Source organism: Anastrepha obliqua, chromosome 6 (genome assembly GCF_027943255.1).
Source record: "Anastrepha obliqua isolate idAnaObli1 chromosome 6, idAnaObli1_1.0, whole genome shotgun sequence".
Lineage (NCBI taxonomy): Eukaryota > Metazoa > Arthropoda > Insecta > Diptera > Tephritidae > Anastrepha > Anastrepha obliqua.
Genome location: NC_072897.1, coordinates 43929296 through 43945239, shown reverse-complemented (window position 1 = coordinate 43945239; position 15944 = coordinate 43929296). Strand labels below are relative to the sequence as shown.

General features: G+C 35.5%; 1 protein-coding gene across 1 annotated transcript; it reads right to left on the bottom strand.

Moving 5' to 3' along the window:
- Window positions 1-4168: 4168 nt before the first annotated feature.
- Window positions 4169-7957, bottom strand: LOC129250440 (zinc finger protein 862-like). Its single transcript, XM_054890059.1, has 3 exons — window positions 7918-7957; window positions 5722-6601; window positions 4169-4571 (listed from the first exon to the last, which is right to left on the bottom strand). The coding sequence occupies exons 1-3, from the start codon at window positions 7955-7957 to the stop codon at window positions 4169-4171; spliced, it is 1323 nt and encodes a 440-aa protein (XP_054746034.1).
- Window positions 7958-15944: the final 7987 nt, after the last annotated feature.

Here is a 15944-nt window from a genome sequence, read left to right as displayed (position 1 = left end):
CATCATCAAAATTTCTGTCATCATTATTATTAATTATTTTTTTCTAAACAAATTAATTCTGTGCCCTCTTCAACTACTTGAACGTGTCTGGCATTAATTATTTTATTATTTACTAAGACTCTGTAACTATGATCATTGTAACCTACGAGTACACCCAATTTTGCTTTATCATCCCATTTATTTTTTCTCAAAGTTTCGGGTAATCTGACAAAAACTCTGCTTCCATAAATTTTCAAATGTTTTACATTAGGCTTTTTACCAAAAAATATTTCATATGGTGTTTTGTTTTCTTGAGTATTGGCTATTGCACGATTTTTCAAATAAGCGACAGTTTTCATTATTTCAGGCCAAAACCTGTGATTTATTTTTGGTTCTCTTGCTAGACATCTACCAATATCTATTGCAGATCTGTTAGGGGGCGTCCATAAATTACGTGAGGTGTTTTTTTTAATTTTTTGACCCTCCCTCCCCCCTGGTGAGATGTCGTGAGATTTTATTCAACCCCCTCCCCCATCCCCCAATCTCACGTGAGATTTTTCAAAATGTGTGTTTCTTATGTAAACGCGTTGGATTGTTATTGTAAAAAGAAAAAAATGCTTCGTGCTTTTATTTACGACTAGTTAAGACTAGTAATCAATATTGCTGAGAGTTATAAGTGTAATAAAAATTTAACAATCGTAACTACTGCGATTAAAAAAAGAATATCTACTCTAATTCAGTCCATGGAGAATCATGTGCGGTTTCAAGAGAGACTATTGGGACCAACATGTCCATAAGATTTTAAGTAAAATCATCTGCTCCTTCAACTTCGTTCTGATCTAGCCACTCTAAGGCGTTGACGCTTGCGCACAGTAACTCATTAGCTCGTCTTGTGACAATCCGTGAGGGTCGCACTTTGCGGAACATAAGCGCTTGCTTAGCTGGTGCAATGTGAGCTGCCCGCCTGTGCTCTGCAGCTCTTGTGATAGATGCGAAGTAAATACCGCGTGTACTGCAGCATCTTTTCTCTAAATTATCACGTATACTTGGGCAATAGAGATCATAAGGCGTGCTGATGAAGGCATTCAGCGGTTGAATCGGTAGGCGTATTAGAAATGGAGCAAATGACTTTGCGTCATGCTCTTTAAAGTCCGGAATTGTCAAACGTCCATCAACCTGAGTGATAGGGTATGGAGGTGGCAGAAAACGGTCGTGAAGAATCATATGCAGATCCGTGTGTCCGTGTGTCGCTGCCACTCAGCTCGTACTCTCTTGTTCATCGAGTCGCGCGTTCGGCTGATAGTGGCGCGAAAACAAACGACGGGCTACACTGTACAGTAAATTCAGATTAAATTGAGCTATTTGGTATAAAACAAATATGGTGGTTTGACAGTAGTAATGTACATATAACGTCGAAGTATGAATGAAATTATTTTCTTTCGAACGAATTAGTGAACGATCTTAATCATACTACGATTTCGCTTAAGATTAAATCTTAAGCATGTACAATCTGGATAATGGACCAAAATAGTATAATTTTTTTTTGTTTCAATCAGAAAAAAAATTGCGTGATATTTGCCGAGACCCCCCCTCTCTCCAACGTAAGATTAGATGAGATTTGACTCGACCCCCTCCCCCATAAAAACATCTCACGTAATTTATGGACGCCCCCTTATATCTTTCCGCGACTCCATTTATTTCATGAACATATTGTGGACATGGTAATAATTCAATTCCTTTATTTTTCGTAAATTGTTCAATTTCTTTGTTTACGTATTCTCTACCATTGTCACATTTAAATTTTTTTATTCTTTTATTGAATTTATTTTCGACTAAATTAACAAATTCTTTGAAACATTTTGCAGTTTCATCTTTACTTTTCGCGCATTTACTATAATCATCTATAAATGGAAGAAACTATTTTTTACCACGATTACCAGAGGTATTATGTGGTCCATTTAAATCGGTATGAATTAATTCTAAAATTTCAGAAGTTTTAGTTCGCTTATTTTCGAACGGTACATTAGTCATTTTGCTTTGTATACAATTTGCACATTTCATTATATTATTTTCCAATGTTTCAGGCAATCCTTCTACTAATTTGTCATTTACTAATTTATTTAAATATTGAAAATTTACATGGCCTAGCGCTCTATGCCATTTTTCTTTATCTGATAGTTTAACTACATTTGCATAAATCTCATTCTTTTCTTTTTTGTGCATAGAACTTTTCATTCTATATAATCCATCTATTTTATTAGCAACAGCAACTTTCTATCATTATTATAAATTTTTGCATTTCGACCTCTTGAAACAATTGTACTATTTTCAGTTACTTTAGAAGAACTTAACAAATTCTTTCCAATGCCATTAACAAAGTATACATTTTTTAGTTCAACTTCTACTTGATTATAATAATTTTTGAATAATGTCTTAACTATTCCTATTTTTGTTGCTTTTAAATTTTTTCCATCTGGAAATCTTACTTTAATAGGATTTTTTAAATCAAGATACTTACAAAAATAATCTTCATTGTTGATGATGTGGTCTGTGCAACCACTATCCAACAACCATTCAATTTCATTTTCATTCTCACACATATCTTTCACAACATCATTCGCATTCACTTTCACCACTTGCGTTGCTCACGACTCAGAAGGCAGCTCCTGGTGCTGCTCGCTGGTAGATGTTGACGCCTGATGTCCTTGGCATCTGCCGCGACCGTAACCTCGTTGCGACGCGCCTCTGCCTCTCGGTGTACCACGATGTGCTCTGGGGTTTGATTGGGCTCCTCTGCCCTGGCTGTGTTGAGATCCTTTTCCGTAGCTTCCTTGCTGTTTGTGCCAGCAGTCTCGTTGATAACGCCCAGGTTTTCCACACTGGAAGCATTATCTCATTGCCTTTGCACTAAAAGTTCTCACATTGGTCTTTTTTTCACAATCACTTTTGTTCCAGTTTTTTTCCTTAATTTTGGACATCGTATATTCGACAGTCCTTGACTCTTCAGGCACCAGTTCGATGAAGTCTCCTATGTAGCTGTAGTTAGGTGGTTGGGCTTTTATCAGGTACCGCATTTTTCTTCTTCTTTTAATGTGGCCCCAGCTGATTTCAACTCGTTACATGCCTTTTCGAAGTCAACGAGAAATTCGTCAACATTGCCGTAATTCCTCAATTTCACTTCTTCTAATTTTGACCTCTTGATAATTTGTAGTGAAGTTGACTGCGTTGAGTACATTTTTTCTAATTTCGACATTATTGTGTAAGTCGATGTGCACTCACTTATGTACTCTAACTGCCTGTCCGACAGAGCGCTTATCACGATTGTCGTGGCTTTTAGGTCGCTTTTCTTCCACGTACCTTCATCGTCGGCGGCGGTCTTTTCCCTTTTTGCTGGACCTCGACACTCCTTATACTCCAAAATGTTTAAAAGTCGAAACTTCCAGCTCGAAAAATTTGCCCCATCAAACACTGGAATACTCACGTCCAGGCCCGGCAGAAGACTTTCAGCCTGGGTGGGTAGTTGGTTAGGGTGAAGGAGGAAGGGGGGGCGATGTCGGCAAGAAAAAAGATTTTTTTAATTTTCAAAAATTTGTTTACTATCATTTCTTATTGAAGTTACAAAATATTATCATTAAGGTAAATATCGTAACTCTACGTATAAATAAGCAACCTACTTTAATAGAAACTCAGGTGCGCAATGCAAAAATTGCGGTGCGCTTTGCTTTTCGTGAAATAAACTGATTTAATAACTTTTCTAAATCAAGTTTGTCTGTAATCTCGCGATACACATGTAAAATAGCAATGTTATTAAGCCGATCCTGCGACATTGTAGACCTTAAATATGATTTGAGTCGACGGAGAACAGAAAAACTTCGTTCATTTGAACAATATGAGCCAGGAATCGTGATGAGCAAGCGAACAAATCGCTGGAATTCTGGAATAATCCCTCTAACCCATTCATATTTTTTTAGAAAATCTACAACCTCTCTCAAGTTATTAGCTTGCTCATTTTGTCTTTTTAGAAGTTCCATAAACATGTTTCTGTCGCTAAGCAAACGTTCTTTGTCAAAATCATCTTTATAAAATTTCACAATGACACCAATGTCTGCGGCCTGACCGATTGCAAACCTTTCCAACAATTTGAAAAATTGCGCGGAATCATTTTCAAATCGCCTCCTCAGTGACGAAATTAATTGATCATAAATTTCGATGTACGACTTTCTGAAAAAGCTTTAGCAGTCTTGAATTGAACGTTTGTGGTTGTACCTGTATCGAGGCGTTTCGGAATTTTTCGTTGACGCGGAATTCGTGGTTCGTCAATTTCGAGATCCTCAGCTGCTTGGACGCTTTTTTGCCAAATTTCTTCAAATTTGGAGTCACGAGAAGCGTTTAAAACGTCAGTCACTGCTCCGACTTTTTCGTATGATTCGATGACGGAAAGATTCATCTTTTGCAGGTCTTTGTTCAATATTTCGATGCGATCAAACATTTCTATTAATATGTTCAAATAAAACGTACAATCAAAACACTCCATGTAATCGTAGAATCCAGATGCCTTGGTTGACATTGCACTGTTAATTTCCTTGTCGACACTGCGATCATGGAAAAATTGCATTAGTTGAGCATAATTGTCCCTCACAGTTTTTAAAGATTTTATTCGTACAACCCATCTGTATCATGAAAATAACAAAATCTAAAAATCTTAAACATGTATGTATATTTCGACGTGCCATACGAAAACTAACACTTTTAAAATTGCCTACGAAAAATTACACTTTCAAAATGATGTAAGAAAACTAACACTTTTAATTTGTGCTGGCGAAAACGAAACAATTTTAGGTAGTACATTTTCTTCAAACAAAAAGTGAAAGTGTTAGTTTTCTTCAGACACAAAATTTCTAGTGTTAGTTTTCGTATGGCATGCCGATTTAAACTGAATAAAAAAAAATTGGTGCACTAAAATTTTTTTGAATTTCGTTAGACATGGTGCTAAGATGGTATTTCTAAAATCTTGTAATTAAAAAATTGCCAATTATATAACAGGAAGAAAAAAAAGTTTGCACAAAGTTCAGGGGAATTTTTCAAAATTTGCTAAACGGCCATCAAAATTTTTACCTTTTTTGGCAGAATTTTTAGAAATTTTCTGAGTACGCAGTTTTGTAGGCCAGTCAATTTGACTGTAATAATGTGCAAGCTAGAAGTAGCGAAATTTCCCTGATTTTTTAGAATTTTTTTCGTCGAGGGTTTTGCCTAATTTCTTCCATACAAAAAAAAATTAATTCTAAACATTCTGCCAAAAAAGGTGAAAATTTTGATGGCCGTTTAGCAAATTTTGAAAAATTCCCCTGAACTTTGTGCAAACTTTTTTTTCTTCCTGTTATATAATTGGCTATTTTTTAATTACAAGATTTTAGAAATACCATCTTAGCACCATGTCTAACGAAATTCAAAAAAATTTTAGTGTACCTATTTTTTTTTATTCAGTGTATACATTTTAAAGACGAAATTTCGATTCCTTATCAATACCTGGTCGGGCAATAGGCTGCAAGAGAAGGCAAGTTTTCCTCTCCCTCGTTTTCCGCTTGAATCTGTAAATCTCTGAATTGTGCAATTCGTTTTGGAGAGTCTCTAACAAAGTTTATAATTTCTCTTAATATTCCAATGCATTTTCTTGCTGATGACATATTTTCAATCGCATCCTGGACAACGAGATTTAAATTATGAGCATTGCAGTGTACATACAATGCTCGAGACTCTTTTTCAAGAATTCGCGTCTGCAATCCCGAAATATTGCCAGAAACATTGGAAGCTCCATCGTAACACTGACCCCTGACTTTTGACAATGGCAAGTTGTATTTTTGGAAGATTTCTTCGACAAGATCGAATAATGTTTTGGCCTTTGTGTCCGAAGTCGAAAAAAATGAAATAAAGTGTTCTTTTGCTGTCAAATCTTCGGAAACAATTCTCAGACAAACAGATACTTGCTCGATTCGGGATACATCCGAGGTTTCATCCAATAAAATGGAGCAGTATTCGGCGTTTCTTATGTCTTCTATAATTTCCATTGAAACTGTGGTGGCCATTAGTTCGAGGATTTCATTTTGACTTCTGTGGTGTAGCCATTTATGACCATCTCTTTGGAGCCAAGCTTTCAGTTCCACGACATCTTCTGCACGGGCCTGTAGGAACGTCATGAAGTTCGATCTTTCATCATTGTTGTCTCCTCTTATAGGCAAACCTTGTATAGCCAGTGCTTTCAATGTGCTGAATATTTTTAATAACGCTGTACGATTATCCATCATCTGCTTGAAATGGGCTGTCGATATTTGCTGAACCACGTTAGTTTTTGCAACGTTCAATAATGCTTCGACGCAATTGAGGTGTAGGCAAGTTGTTGAATGAATTTTTAGTCGATCTGCTCCATGCTTCCAGTTTGAAAACCCGTCGTCAACCCAGGCTTTCTTAGATTGGACTTCACGCGAGTGCAAATTGATGACTAATTTCCGTTCGCATGCATCAGTACAATCAGTGCAAAATCCTTTATCATTTTTGATTATAAGCCATGGATATTGTTCTTTATAGCGTTTGAAACGTGGGGGTGTGGTTAGACTTTTTGAAGTATCTGAAAAAACATGAATACAAATATAAATGTATTTCATGCACATGTGTATAAAAAGCTATTTTTTACTTACGTTTTTTAATATAGTTTTTATTGCTTTCTTGGTATTGATTTTGATTGCAATCTACTACATCAACGCGCTCGTCAGCTTTAGTATACTGAATTTCTGTCAGTTATTCCACCTCGACTTGTCTAACCGCATCTTCCACGCTCACTTCGTTATTTCTTTTCCGTCGCACTATAAATTTATCCATCGTTCTTTTCACTTCAACCCCCTTTCCAGTTTCTTTTCTTTATTTTCGTTTCATCACTACTTTTTAACAATAGACATGAAGGTCGACAGGGCTGCCAGTATTTTTTTCAAAATCACAAATTAGGGCTCTGCAATAACAAAATGACTGTGGGGAAAAGTAGGCATCGCAATACCAACGCATATTTCGATAAACTCGATAGTTCCATAATTTCCAATCCTAGTTAGCAGCTGTAACATGCTAGTAAAATTTGGTGATTTTGGCGATTTTTAAGGGAGAATACTGGCAGCCTTGCAGGTCGAATTAGTTGAACAGCTGATTTTTACTTTTTTCATTTTCAATTGCAAGCATAGTTGTCAAAATCAAGGCGCTTACATTTGTTTGTGTGTGTGTGTGTTTATGTTCTCGTTTGTACTTTGACAAGTCTCTTTCAAATTGCACTAACAAATACATGGGGAAAGCTACTGCGTACACCTAACATGAATACACCTTGATTCAGCTGATTGATTTCTGGCACGTACTTTACTGCCAGTCTCAAAAAACATAAATTTTTCGAAAAATGTCATCAAAATCTGGGTGGGAGTTTTACCCACCCGGAATTTTCTGAGTGGGTACAACTACCCACCGTACCCACCTATTTTGCCGGGCCTGCTCACGTCGTCAATTTTTGCTTGCCTAGCCATTTCTTCTTCTTCCTGAATTTTCCAATTATTTTCGATTATAGTCTTCAAGATCAGAGTCCTCTTCAAAATTTTCAAAAAACTTTTTCTCAAAAAATTCCGGTTTTCTCTGCTTAACTCGAAATCTTCTTTTTTTATTTGCTCAACTAAGTGGTCAGTTGATTTATCTTCGTCGGAAACCAAACTTTGTAGTGTCGTCTTCAATTTAGCAAACATGTGCTAACCTCAAAATGCCTCGTGGACTTGCAGCCTTCTGGGCGATGAACATGTGCTCATTTTTAATCCAAGTGCATCAGCTTCCTGCACGGATGTTTTCCACACAATTTTCCCAAATTTCGTGTTCTAATTTTTTTCTTTTTCCGATTTCGGCACTATTTTTCCCATTCACCTGATTTTCCGCGTTTTCTCGAACCTTGCTCTGCTACCATGATGTAATAACTACAAATTGGGCTCTGCCTTTAAACAAAGTGACGATGCGCTCTATTGACTGGTCAACGATTGAATAATCTTTATTGTCACAAAGTCATGTATGTATGCACGCATGTAATTCCCGAGAGATGGCGCCAGGGGTATCAAAATCACGTTAAATACATTATTGTTATAATGTTGAATATTCATATATTACAACACGCCTCCTTGAATTTTCAACATTTTACATCAGTATTCATTCTTACTTTACATCAAATAATTCTATTTTCAAATTTTACGCATATCATTTCATTGTTGCTTTGTACTCTAAGGTATACAATTAATGTTTTAGTCTGCAATAACTCAAATCAACTTTAGCTCTTTTCTATTTTTCATAAATTTAATTCTGTTTAAACTCTTTGTTAATATATTTGCTAAATTACGTTCAGAATCGATTTTTACAATATCAATTACGCCATTTTCATATTTTCATTAATATAATGATACTGCACTTCAATGTGCTTCGAGTTTTTTGCGAAATTTCCAAATTTTGCGATTGCTACTGCGCCTGAATTATCTTCATATATTTTTATACGTTTGTCTATATTCAAATTAAATGATTCATTCAACAAATTTCTCAAAAATAAAACTTCTGTTACTGCTTCCGACATAGCGGTATACTCTGCAAAAGTTGAACATTTAGTTACTGTATTTTGTTTACGTGTTTTCCAATAAATCAAATTACCAAATAATCTTATTACGAATCCCGTTGTAGATTTTCGATCTACATTATCTCCTGCATAATCTGAATCAACAATACAGTCTAAATGTTCATCTTTTGTATTTTTATCTGAATACGTTAATTTTAAATCTTTAGTCTTGTATAAATATTTAAATACTCTTAAAGCATATTTAAAATGCGTTTGATTATAACAGCTTTGAAATCTACTTAAGTAATTAACGTTGTAAGCAATATCTGGCCTTGTGCCTGTACTAATGTACAATAATTCACCAATTAAATTTCTGTACTTTACTCTCTCATTGATTTCACTCGCTTGTTCTAATTTTAAATTACTTTCCATTGGAGTATCATATAATTTTGAATTTTCCAAATTGTACTTTACAGCCAAAGATTCAATATAAAGCGTTTTTCAGTAAGAGCGCTTCAACTTTTTTTTTTTAATAAAACACAAACGGTTTGATTTTTTTAACTAATTTTTTTTTATTATCGAGTTTGAACATATACATTTAAGTAATTCGATGATTGCAAAAAAGTAGTTGCAAATTTTTTATTTTGCAAAAAACAAAAAGTGCGAAACAGGTTTTTTACTCAAAAATTCATTACTCAAAAACAACTCATTTTAGCTACTGGACATTCAGCTTAATTGAAGTTTGAGGTGTCCTCTTGATTTGGAAAAAGTTATAAAAAAAACAAAAATACACTTTTTGAAATATTGAGTTTCGAAAAAATTTCAATTTTTTTTCTTTTTTGCTAAATAAAAAATTTTCAACTACTTTTTTTGTAATTGTTTCTATATGAAGTCGCTCGTGTAAGTAATTACGATCATTTTGAACCCAGAATTATTAAAATCGGTTCATTTTTGACTAAGTTATGGGCATTTAAAAAAATTTTTTCTTATATAATTAAAAAAAATCGAGCTTGAGCCGAAAAACAAAATTGCCGATAACTCTTGAAAAAAAATTTTTTCGGGCGAACAAAAAAATACGTGTGTCATTATTTTGACCAGAGAGCAACATATTTCAGTTACATCGAAATCGAAGAACATGACCCGAATAGCCCGGTTGAATTGAAATGGAAAGCATCAGAAGTAATTATGACTACTGTTTGTATGTAAATAACACAGGCAAAGATCCAATATACATTTTAGTTTTCGTAGATGATCTTTTGATTTGCTGTCAAGATAAAAAGAAAATTGATAAAATTAAAGGAAATTTAATGCAAAGATTTTGAATGAAAGATTTAGGTAAAATTAATAATTATATAGAAATCGATATAAATTATAGTGATGACAGAAAAACAATGACATTAAGTCAAACAAGATAAAGCGTTTTTCAATAGGTGCGCTTCAACTTTTTTCCGATAGGGAGGGCGAACGACGCAATATTTTTTATTTTTCGCTTGTCATTTGTAAACTTCATTAGTATACATTTCATCATGGAACACTACACACTTGAGCAACGCGTTAAAGTTATTCAGGCTTATTATGAAAACGGGCGTTCGAATCAAAATGCATATCGCGCACTTCATCTTCAGTGAGGACGCACATTTTCACCTCAGTGGAGTCGTCAATAAGCAGAATTTCCGCATTTGGGCGAAAGATAATCCAAGAGAGATTGCCGGAAAACCAATGTACCCACAAAGAGTGACTGTTTGGTGCGGTTTACATGCCGGCGGCGTAATTGGCCCATATTTTTTCGTTGACGATAACGATCGCCACGTTACTGTGAATGGAATTCGATACCGCGACATGATAAACGATTATTTTTGGGCGCAATTGAATAGTATGGACTTAGACGACATGTGGTTTCAACAGCACGGGGCCACAAGCCACACAGCACACGCTACAATTGATTTGTTGAAGAGTAAGTTCGATGAGCGCATTATTTCCAGAAATGGACCGGTCGAATGGCCGCCGCGCTCGTGTGATTTGACGCCTGTAGACTATTTACTTTGGGGTTATGTGAAGTCATTGGTCTACAGTAACAAGCCGGCTACGATTTGTGAGCTCAGAGCCAATATTGAAAGCGAAATTGCTGGAATTTCGGCCGATTTATGCAAAAGAGTGGTCAAAAAATGGGTTCAACGATTGGACTTCGTAAAACGTGCACGCGGTGATCATGCAAAAGAAATCGAATTTCATACTTAAATGTATATGTTCAAACTCGATAATACAAAAAAATTAGTTAAAAAAATCAAACCGTTTGTGTTTTATTCAAAAAAAAAAGTTGAAGCGCTCTTACTGAAAAACGCTTTATATTGAATCTTTGGCTGTAAAGTACAATTTGGAAAATTCAAAATTATATGATACTCCAATGGAAAGTAATTTAAAATTAGAAAAAGCGAGTGAAATCAATGAGAGAGTAAAATACAGAAATTTAATTGGTGAATTATTGTACATTAGTACAGGCACAAGGCCAGATATTGCTTACAACGTTAATTACTTAAGTAGATTTCAAAGCTGTTATAATCAAACGCATTTTAAATATGCTTTAAGAGTATTTAAATATTTATACAAGACTAAAGATTTAAAATTAACGTATTCAGATAAAAATACAAAAGATGAACATTTAGACTGTATGGTTGATTCAGATTATGCAGGAGATAATGTAGATCGAAAATCTACAACGGGATTCGTAATAAGATTATTTGGTAATTTGATTTATTGGAAAACACGTAAACAAAATAATAAAATAAATAATTGGCGCGTACACTTCTGTTAGGTGTTTGGCCGAGCTCCTCCTCCTATTTGTGGTGTGCGTCTTGATGTTGTTCCACAAATGGAGGGACCTACAGTTTCAAGCCGATTCCGAACGGCAGATATTTTTATGAGGAGCTTTTTCATGGCAGAAATACACTCGGAGGTTTGCCATTGCCTGCCGAGGGGCGACCGCTATTAGAAAAATGTTTTTATTAATTTTGCTTTCACCGAGATTCGAACTAACGACCTCTCTGTGAATTCGGCTACGGCGGCCGCCGTAAATAAAATACAGTAACTAAATGTTCAACTTTTGCAGAGTATACCGCTATGTCGGAAGCAGTAACAGAAGTTTTATTTTTGAGAAATTTGTTGAATGAATCATTTAATTTGAATATAGACAAACGTATAAAAATATATGAAGATAATTCAGGCGCAGTAGCAATCGCAAAATTTGGAAATTTCGCAAAAAACTCGAAGCACATTGAAGTGCAGTATCATTATATTAATGAAAATATGAAAATGGCGTAATTGATATTGTAAAAATCGATTCTGAACGTAATTTAGCAAATATATTAACAAAGAGTTTAAACAGAATTAAATTTATGAAAAATAGAAAAGAGCTAAAGTTGATTTGAGTTATTGCAGACTAAAACATTAATTGTATACCTTAGAGTACAAAGCAACAATGAAATGATATGCGTAAAATTTGAAAATAGAATTATTTGATGTAAAGTAAGAATGAATACTAATGTAAAATGTTGAAAATTCAAGGAGGCGTGTTGTAATATATGAATATTCAACATTATAACAATAATGTATTTAACGTGATTTTGATACCCCTGGCGCCATCTCTCGGGAATTACATGCGTGCATACATACATGACTTTGTGACAATAAAGATTATTCAATCGTTGACCAGTCAATAGAGCGCATCGTCACTTTGTTTAAAGGCAGAGCCCAATTTGTAGTTATTACATCATGGTAGCAGAGCAAGGTTCGAGAAAACGCGGAAAATCAGGTGAATGGGAAAAGTAGTGCCGAAATCGGAAAAAGAAAAAAATTAGAACACGAAATTTGGGAAAATTGTGTGGAAAACATCCGTGCAGGAAGCTGATGCACTTGGATTAAAAGTGAGCACATGTTCATCGCCCAGAAGGCTGCAAGTCCACGAGGCATTTTGAGGTTAGCACATGTTTGCTAAATTGAAGACGACACTACAAAGTTTGGTTTCCGACGAAGATAAATCAACTGACCACTTAGTTGAGCAAATAAAAAAAGAAGATTTCGAGTTAAGCAGAGAAAACCGAAATTTTTTGAGAAAAAGTTTTTTGAAAATTTTGAAGAGGACTCTGATCTTGAAGACTATAATCGAAAATAATTGGAAAATTCAGGAAGAAGAAGAAATGGCTAGGCAAGCAAAAATTGACGACGTGAGTATTCCAGTGTTTGATGGGGCAAATTTTTCGAGCTGGATGTTTCGACTTTTAAACATTTTGGAGTATAAGGAGTGTCAAGGTCCAGCAAAAAGGGAAAAGACTGCCGCCGACGATGAAGGTACGTGGAAGAAAAGCGACCTAAAAGCCACGACAATCGTGATAAGCGCTCTGTCGGACAGGCAGTTAGAGTACATAAGTGAGTGCACATCGACTTACACAATAATGTCGAAATTAGAAAAAATGTACTCAACGCAGTCAACTTCACTACAAATTATCAAGAGGTCAAAATTAGAAGAAGTGAAATTGAGGAATTACGGCAATGTTGACGAATTTCTCGTTGACTTCGAAAAGGCATGTAACGAGTTGAAATCAGCTGGGGCCACATTAAAAGAAGAAGAAAAATGCGGTACCTGATAAAAGCCCAACCACCTAACTACAGCTACATAGGAGACTTCATCGAACTGGTGCCTGAAGAGTCAAGGACTGTCGAATATACGATGTCCAAAATTAAGGAAAAAAACTGGAACAAAAGTGATTGTGAAAAAAAGACCAATGTGAGAACTTTTAGTGCAAAGGCAATGAGATAATGCTTCCAGTGTGGAAAACCTGGGCATTATCAACGAGACTGCTGGCACAAACAGCAAGGCAGCTTCGGAAAAGGATCTCAACACAGCCAGGGCAGAGGAGCCCAATCAAACCCCAGAGTACATCGTGGTACACCGAGAGGCAGAGGCGCGTCGCAACGAGGTTACGGTCGCGGCAGAGGCCAAGGACATCAGGCGTCAACATCTACCAGCGAGCAGCACCAGGAGCTGCCTTCTGAGTCGTGAGCAACGCAAGTGGTGAAAGTGAATGCGAATGATGTTGTGAAAGATATGTGTGAGAATGAAAATGAAATTGAATGGTTGTTGGATAGTGGTTGCACAGACCACATCATCATCAATGAAGATTATTTTTGTAAGTATATTGATTTAAAAAATCCTATTAAAGTAAGATTTCCAGATGGAAAAAATTTAAAAGCAACAAAAATAGGAACAGTTAAGACATTATTCAAAAATTATTATAATCAAGTAGAAGTTGAACTAAAAAATGTATACTTTGTTAATGGCATTGGAAAGAATTTGTTAAGTTCTTCTAAAATAACTGAAAATAGTACAATTGTTTCAAGAGGTCGAAATGCAAAAATTTATAATAATGATAGAAAGTTGCTGTTGCTAATAAAATAGATGGATTATATATAATGAAAAGTTTTATGCACAAAAAAGAAAAGAATGAGATTTATGCAAATGTAGTTAAACTATCAGATAAAGAAAAATGGCATAGAGCGCTAGGCCATGTAAATTTTCAATATTTAAATAAATTAGTAAATGACAAATTAGTAGAAGGATTGCCTGAAACATTGGAAAATAATATAATGAAATGTGCAAATTGTATACAAAGCAAAATGTCTAATGTACCGTTCGAAAATAAGCGAACTAAAACTTCTGAAATTTTAGAATTAATTCATACCGATTTAAATGGACCACATAATACCTCTGGTAATCGTGGTAAAAATATTTTCTTCCATTTATAGATGATTATAGTAAATGCGCGAAAAGTAAAGATGAAACTGCAAAATGTTTCAAAGAATTTGTTAATTTAGTCGAAAATAAATTCAATAAAAGAATAAAAAAATTTAGATGTGACAATGGTAGAGAATACGTAAACAAAGAAATTGAACAATTTACGAAAAATAAAGGAATTGAATTATTACCATGTCCACCATATGTTCATGAATTAAATGGAGTCGCGGAAAGATATAAGGGGGCGTCCATAAATTACGTGAGATGTTTTTATGGGGGAGGGGGTCGAGTCAAATCTCATCTAATCTTACGTTGGGGAGAGGGGGGGTCTCGGCAAATATCACGCAATTTTTTTTCTGATTGAAACAAAAAAAAATTATACTATTTTGGTCCATTATCCAGATCTTATCTTAAGCGAAATCGTAGTATGATTAAGATCGTTCACTAATTCGTTCGAAAGAAAATAATTTCATTCATACTTCGACGTTATATGTACATTACTACTGTCAAACCACCATATTTGTTTTATACCAAATAGCTCAATTTAATCTGAATTTACTGTACAGTGTAGCCCGTCGTTTGTTTTCGCGCCACTATCAGCCGAACGCGCGACTCGATGAACAAGAGAGTACGAGCTGAGTGGCAGCGACACACGGACACACGGATCTGCATATGATTCTTCACGACCGTTTTCTGCCACCTCCATACCCTATCACTCAGGTTGGTGGACGTTTGACAATTCCGGACTTTAAAGAGCATGACGCAAAGTCATTTGCTCCATTTCTAATACGCCTACCGATTCAACCGCTGAATGTCTTCATCAGCACGCCTTATGATCTCTATTGCCCAAGTATACGTGATAATTTAGAGAAAAGATGCTGCAGTACACGCGGTATTTACTTCGCATCTATCACAAGAGCTGCAGAGCACAGGCGAGCAGCTCACATTGCACCAGCTAAGCAAGCGCCTATGTTCCGCAAAGTGCGACCCTCACGGATTGTCACAAGACGAGCTAATGAGTTACTGTGCGCAAGCGTCAACGCCTTAGAGTGGCTAGATCAGAACGAAGTTGAAGGAGCAGATGATTTTACTTAAAATCTTATGGACATGTTGGTCCCAATAGTCTCTCTTGAAACCGCACATGATTCTCCATGGACTGAATTAGAGTAGATATTCTTTTTTTAATCGCAGTAGTTACGATTGTTAAATTTTTATTACACTTATAACTCTCAGCAATATTGATTACTAGTCTTAACTAGTCGTAAATAAAAGCACGAAGCATTTTTTTCTTTTTACAATAACAATCCAACGCGTTTACATAAGAAACACACATTTTGAAAAATCTCACGTGAGATTGGGGGATGGGGGAGGGGGTTGAATAAAATCTCACGACATCTCACCAGGGGGGAGGGAGGGTCAAAAAATTAAAAAAAACACCTCACGTAATTTATGGACGCCCCCTAACAGATCTGCAATAGATATTGGTAGATGTCTAGCAAGAGAACCAAAAATAAATCACAGGTTTTGGCCTGAAATAATGAAAACTGTCGCTTATTTGAAAAATCGTGC

What these genes read in the sequence shown, in the direction of transcription:
- LOC129250440 (XM_054890059.1), bottom strand. Translation starts at nt 7,957, where the DNA reads ATGGTAGCAGAGCAAGGTTCGAGAAAACGCGGAAAATCAG. An exon ending in GAGAAAACGCGGAAAATCAG is followed by an intron (nt 6,602 to 7,917) that starts GTGAATGGGAAA and finishes ATGTTTTTTCAG; the next exon opens with ATACTTCAAAAAGTCTAACC. An exon ending in GAAAAAGAGTCTCGAGCATT is followed by an intron (nt 4,572 to 5,721) that starts GTATGTACACTG and finishes CCATGATCGCAG; the next exon opens with TGTCGACAAGGAAATTAACA.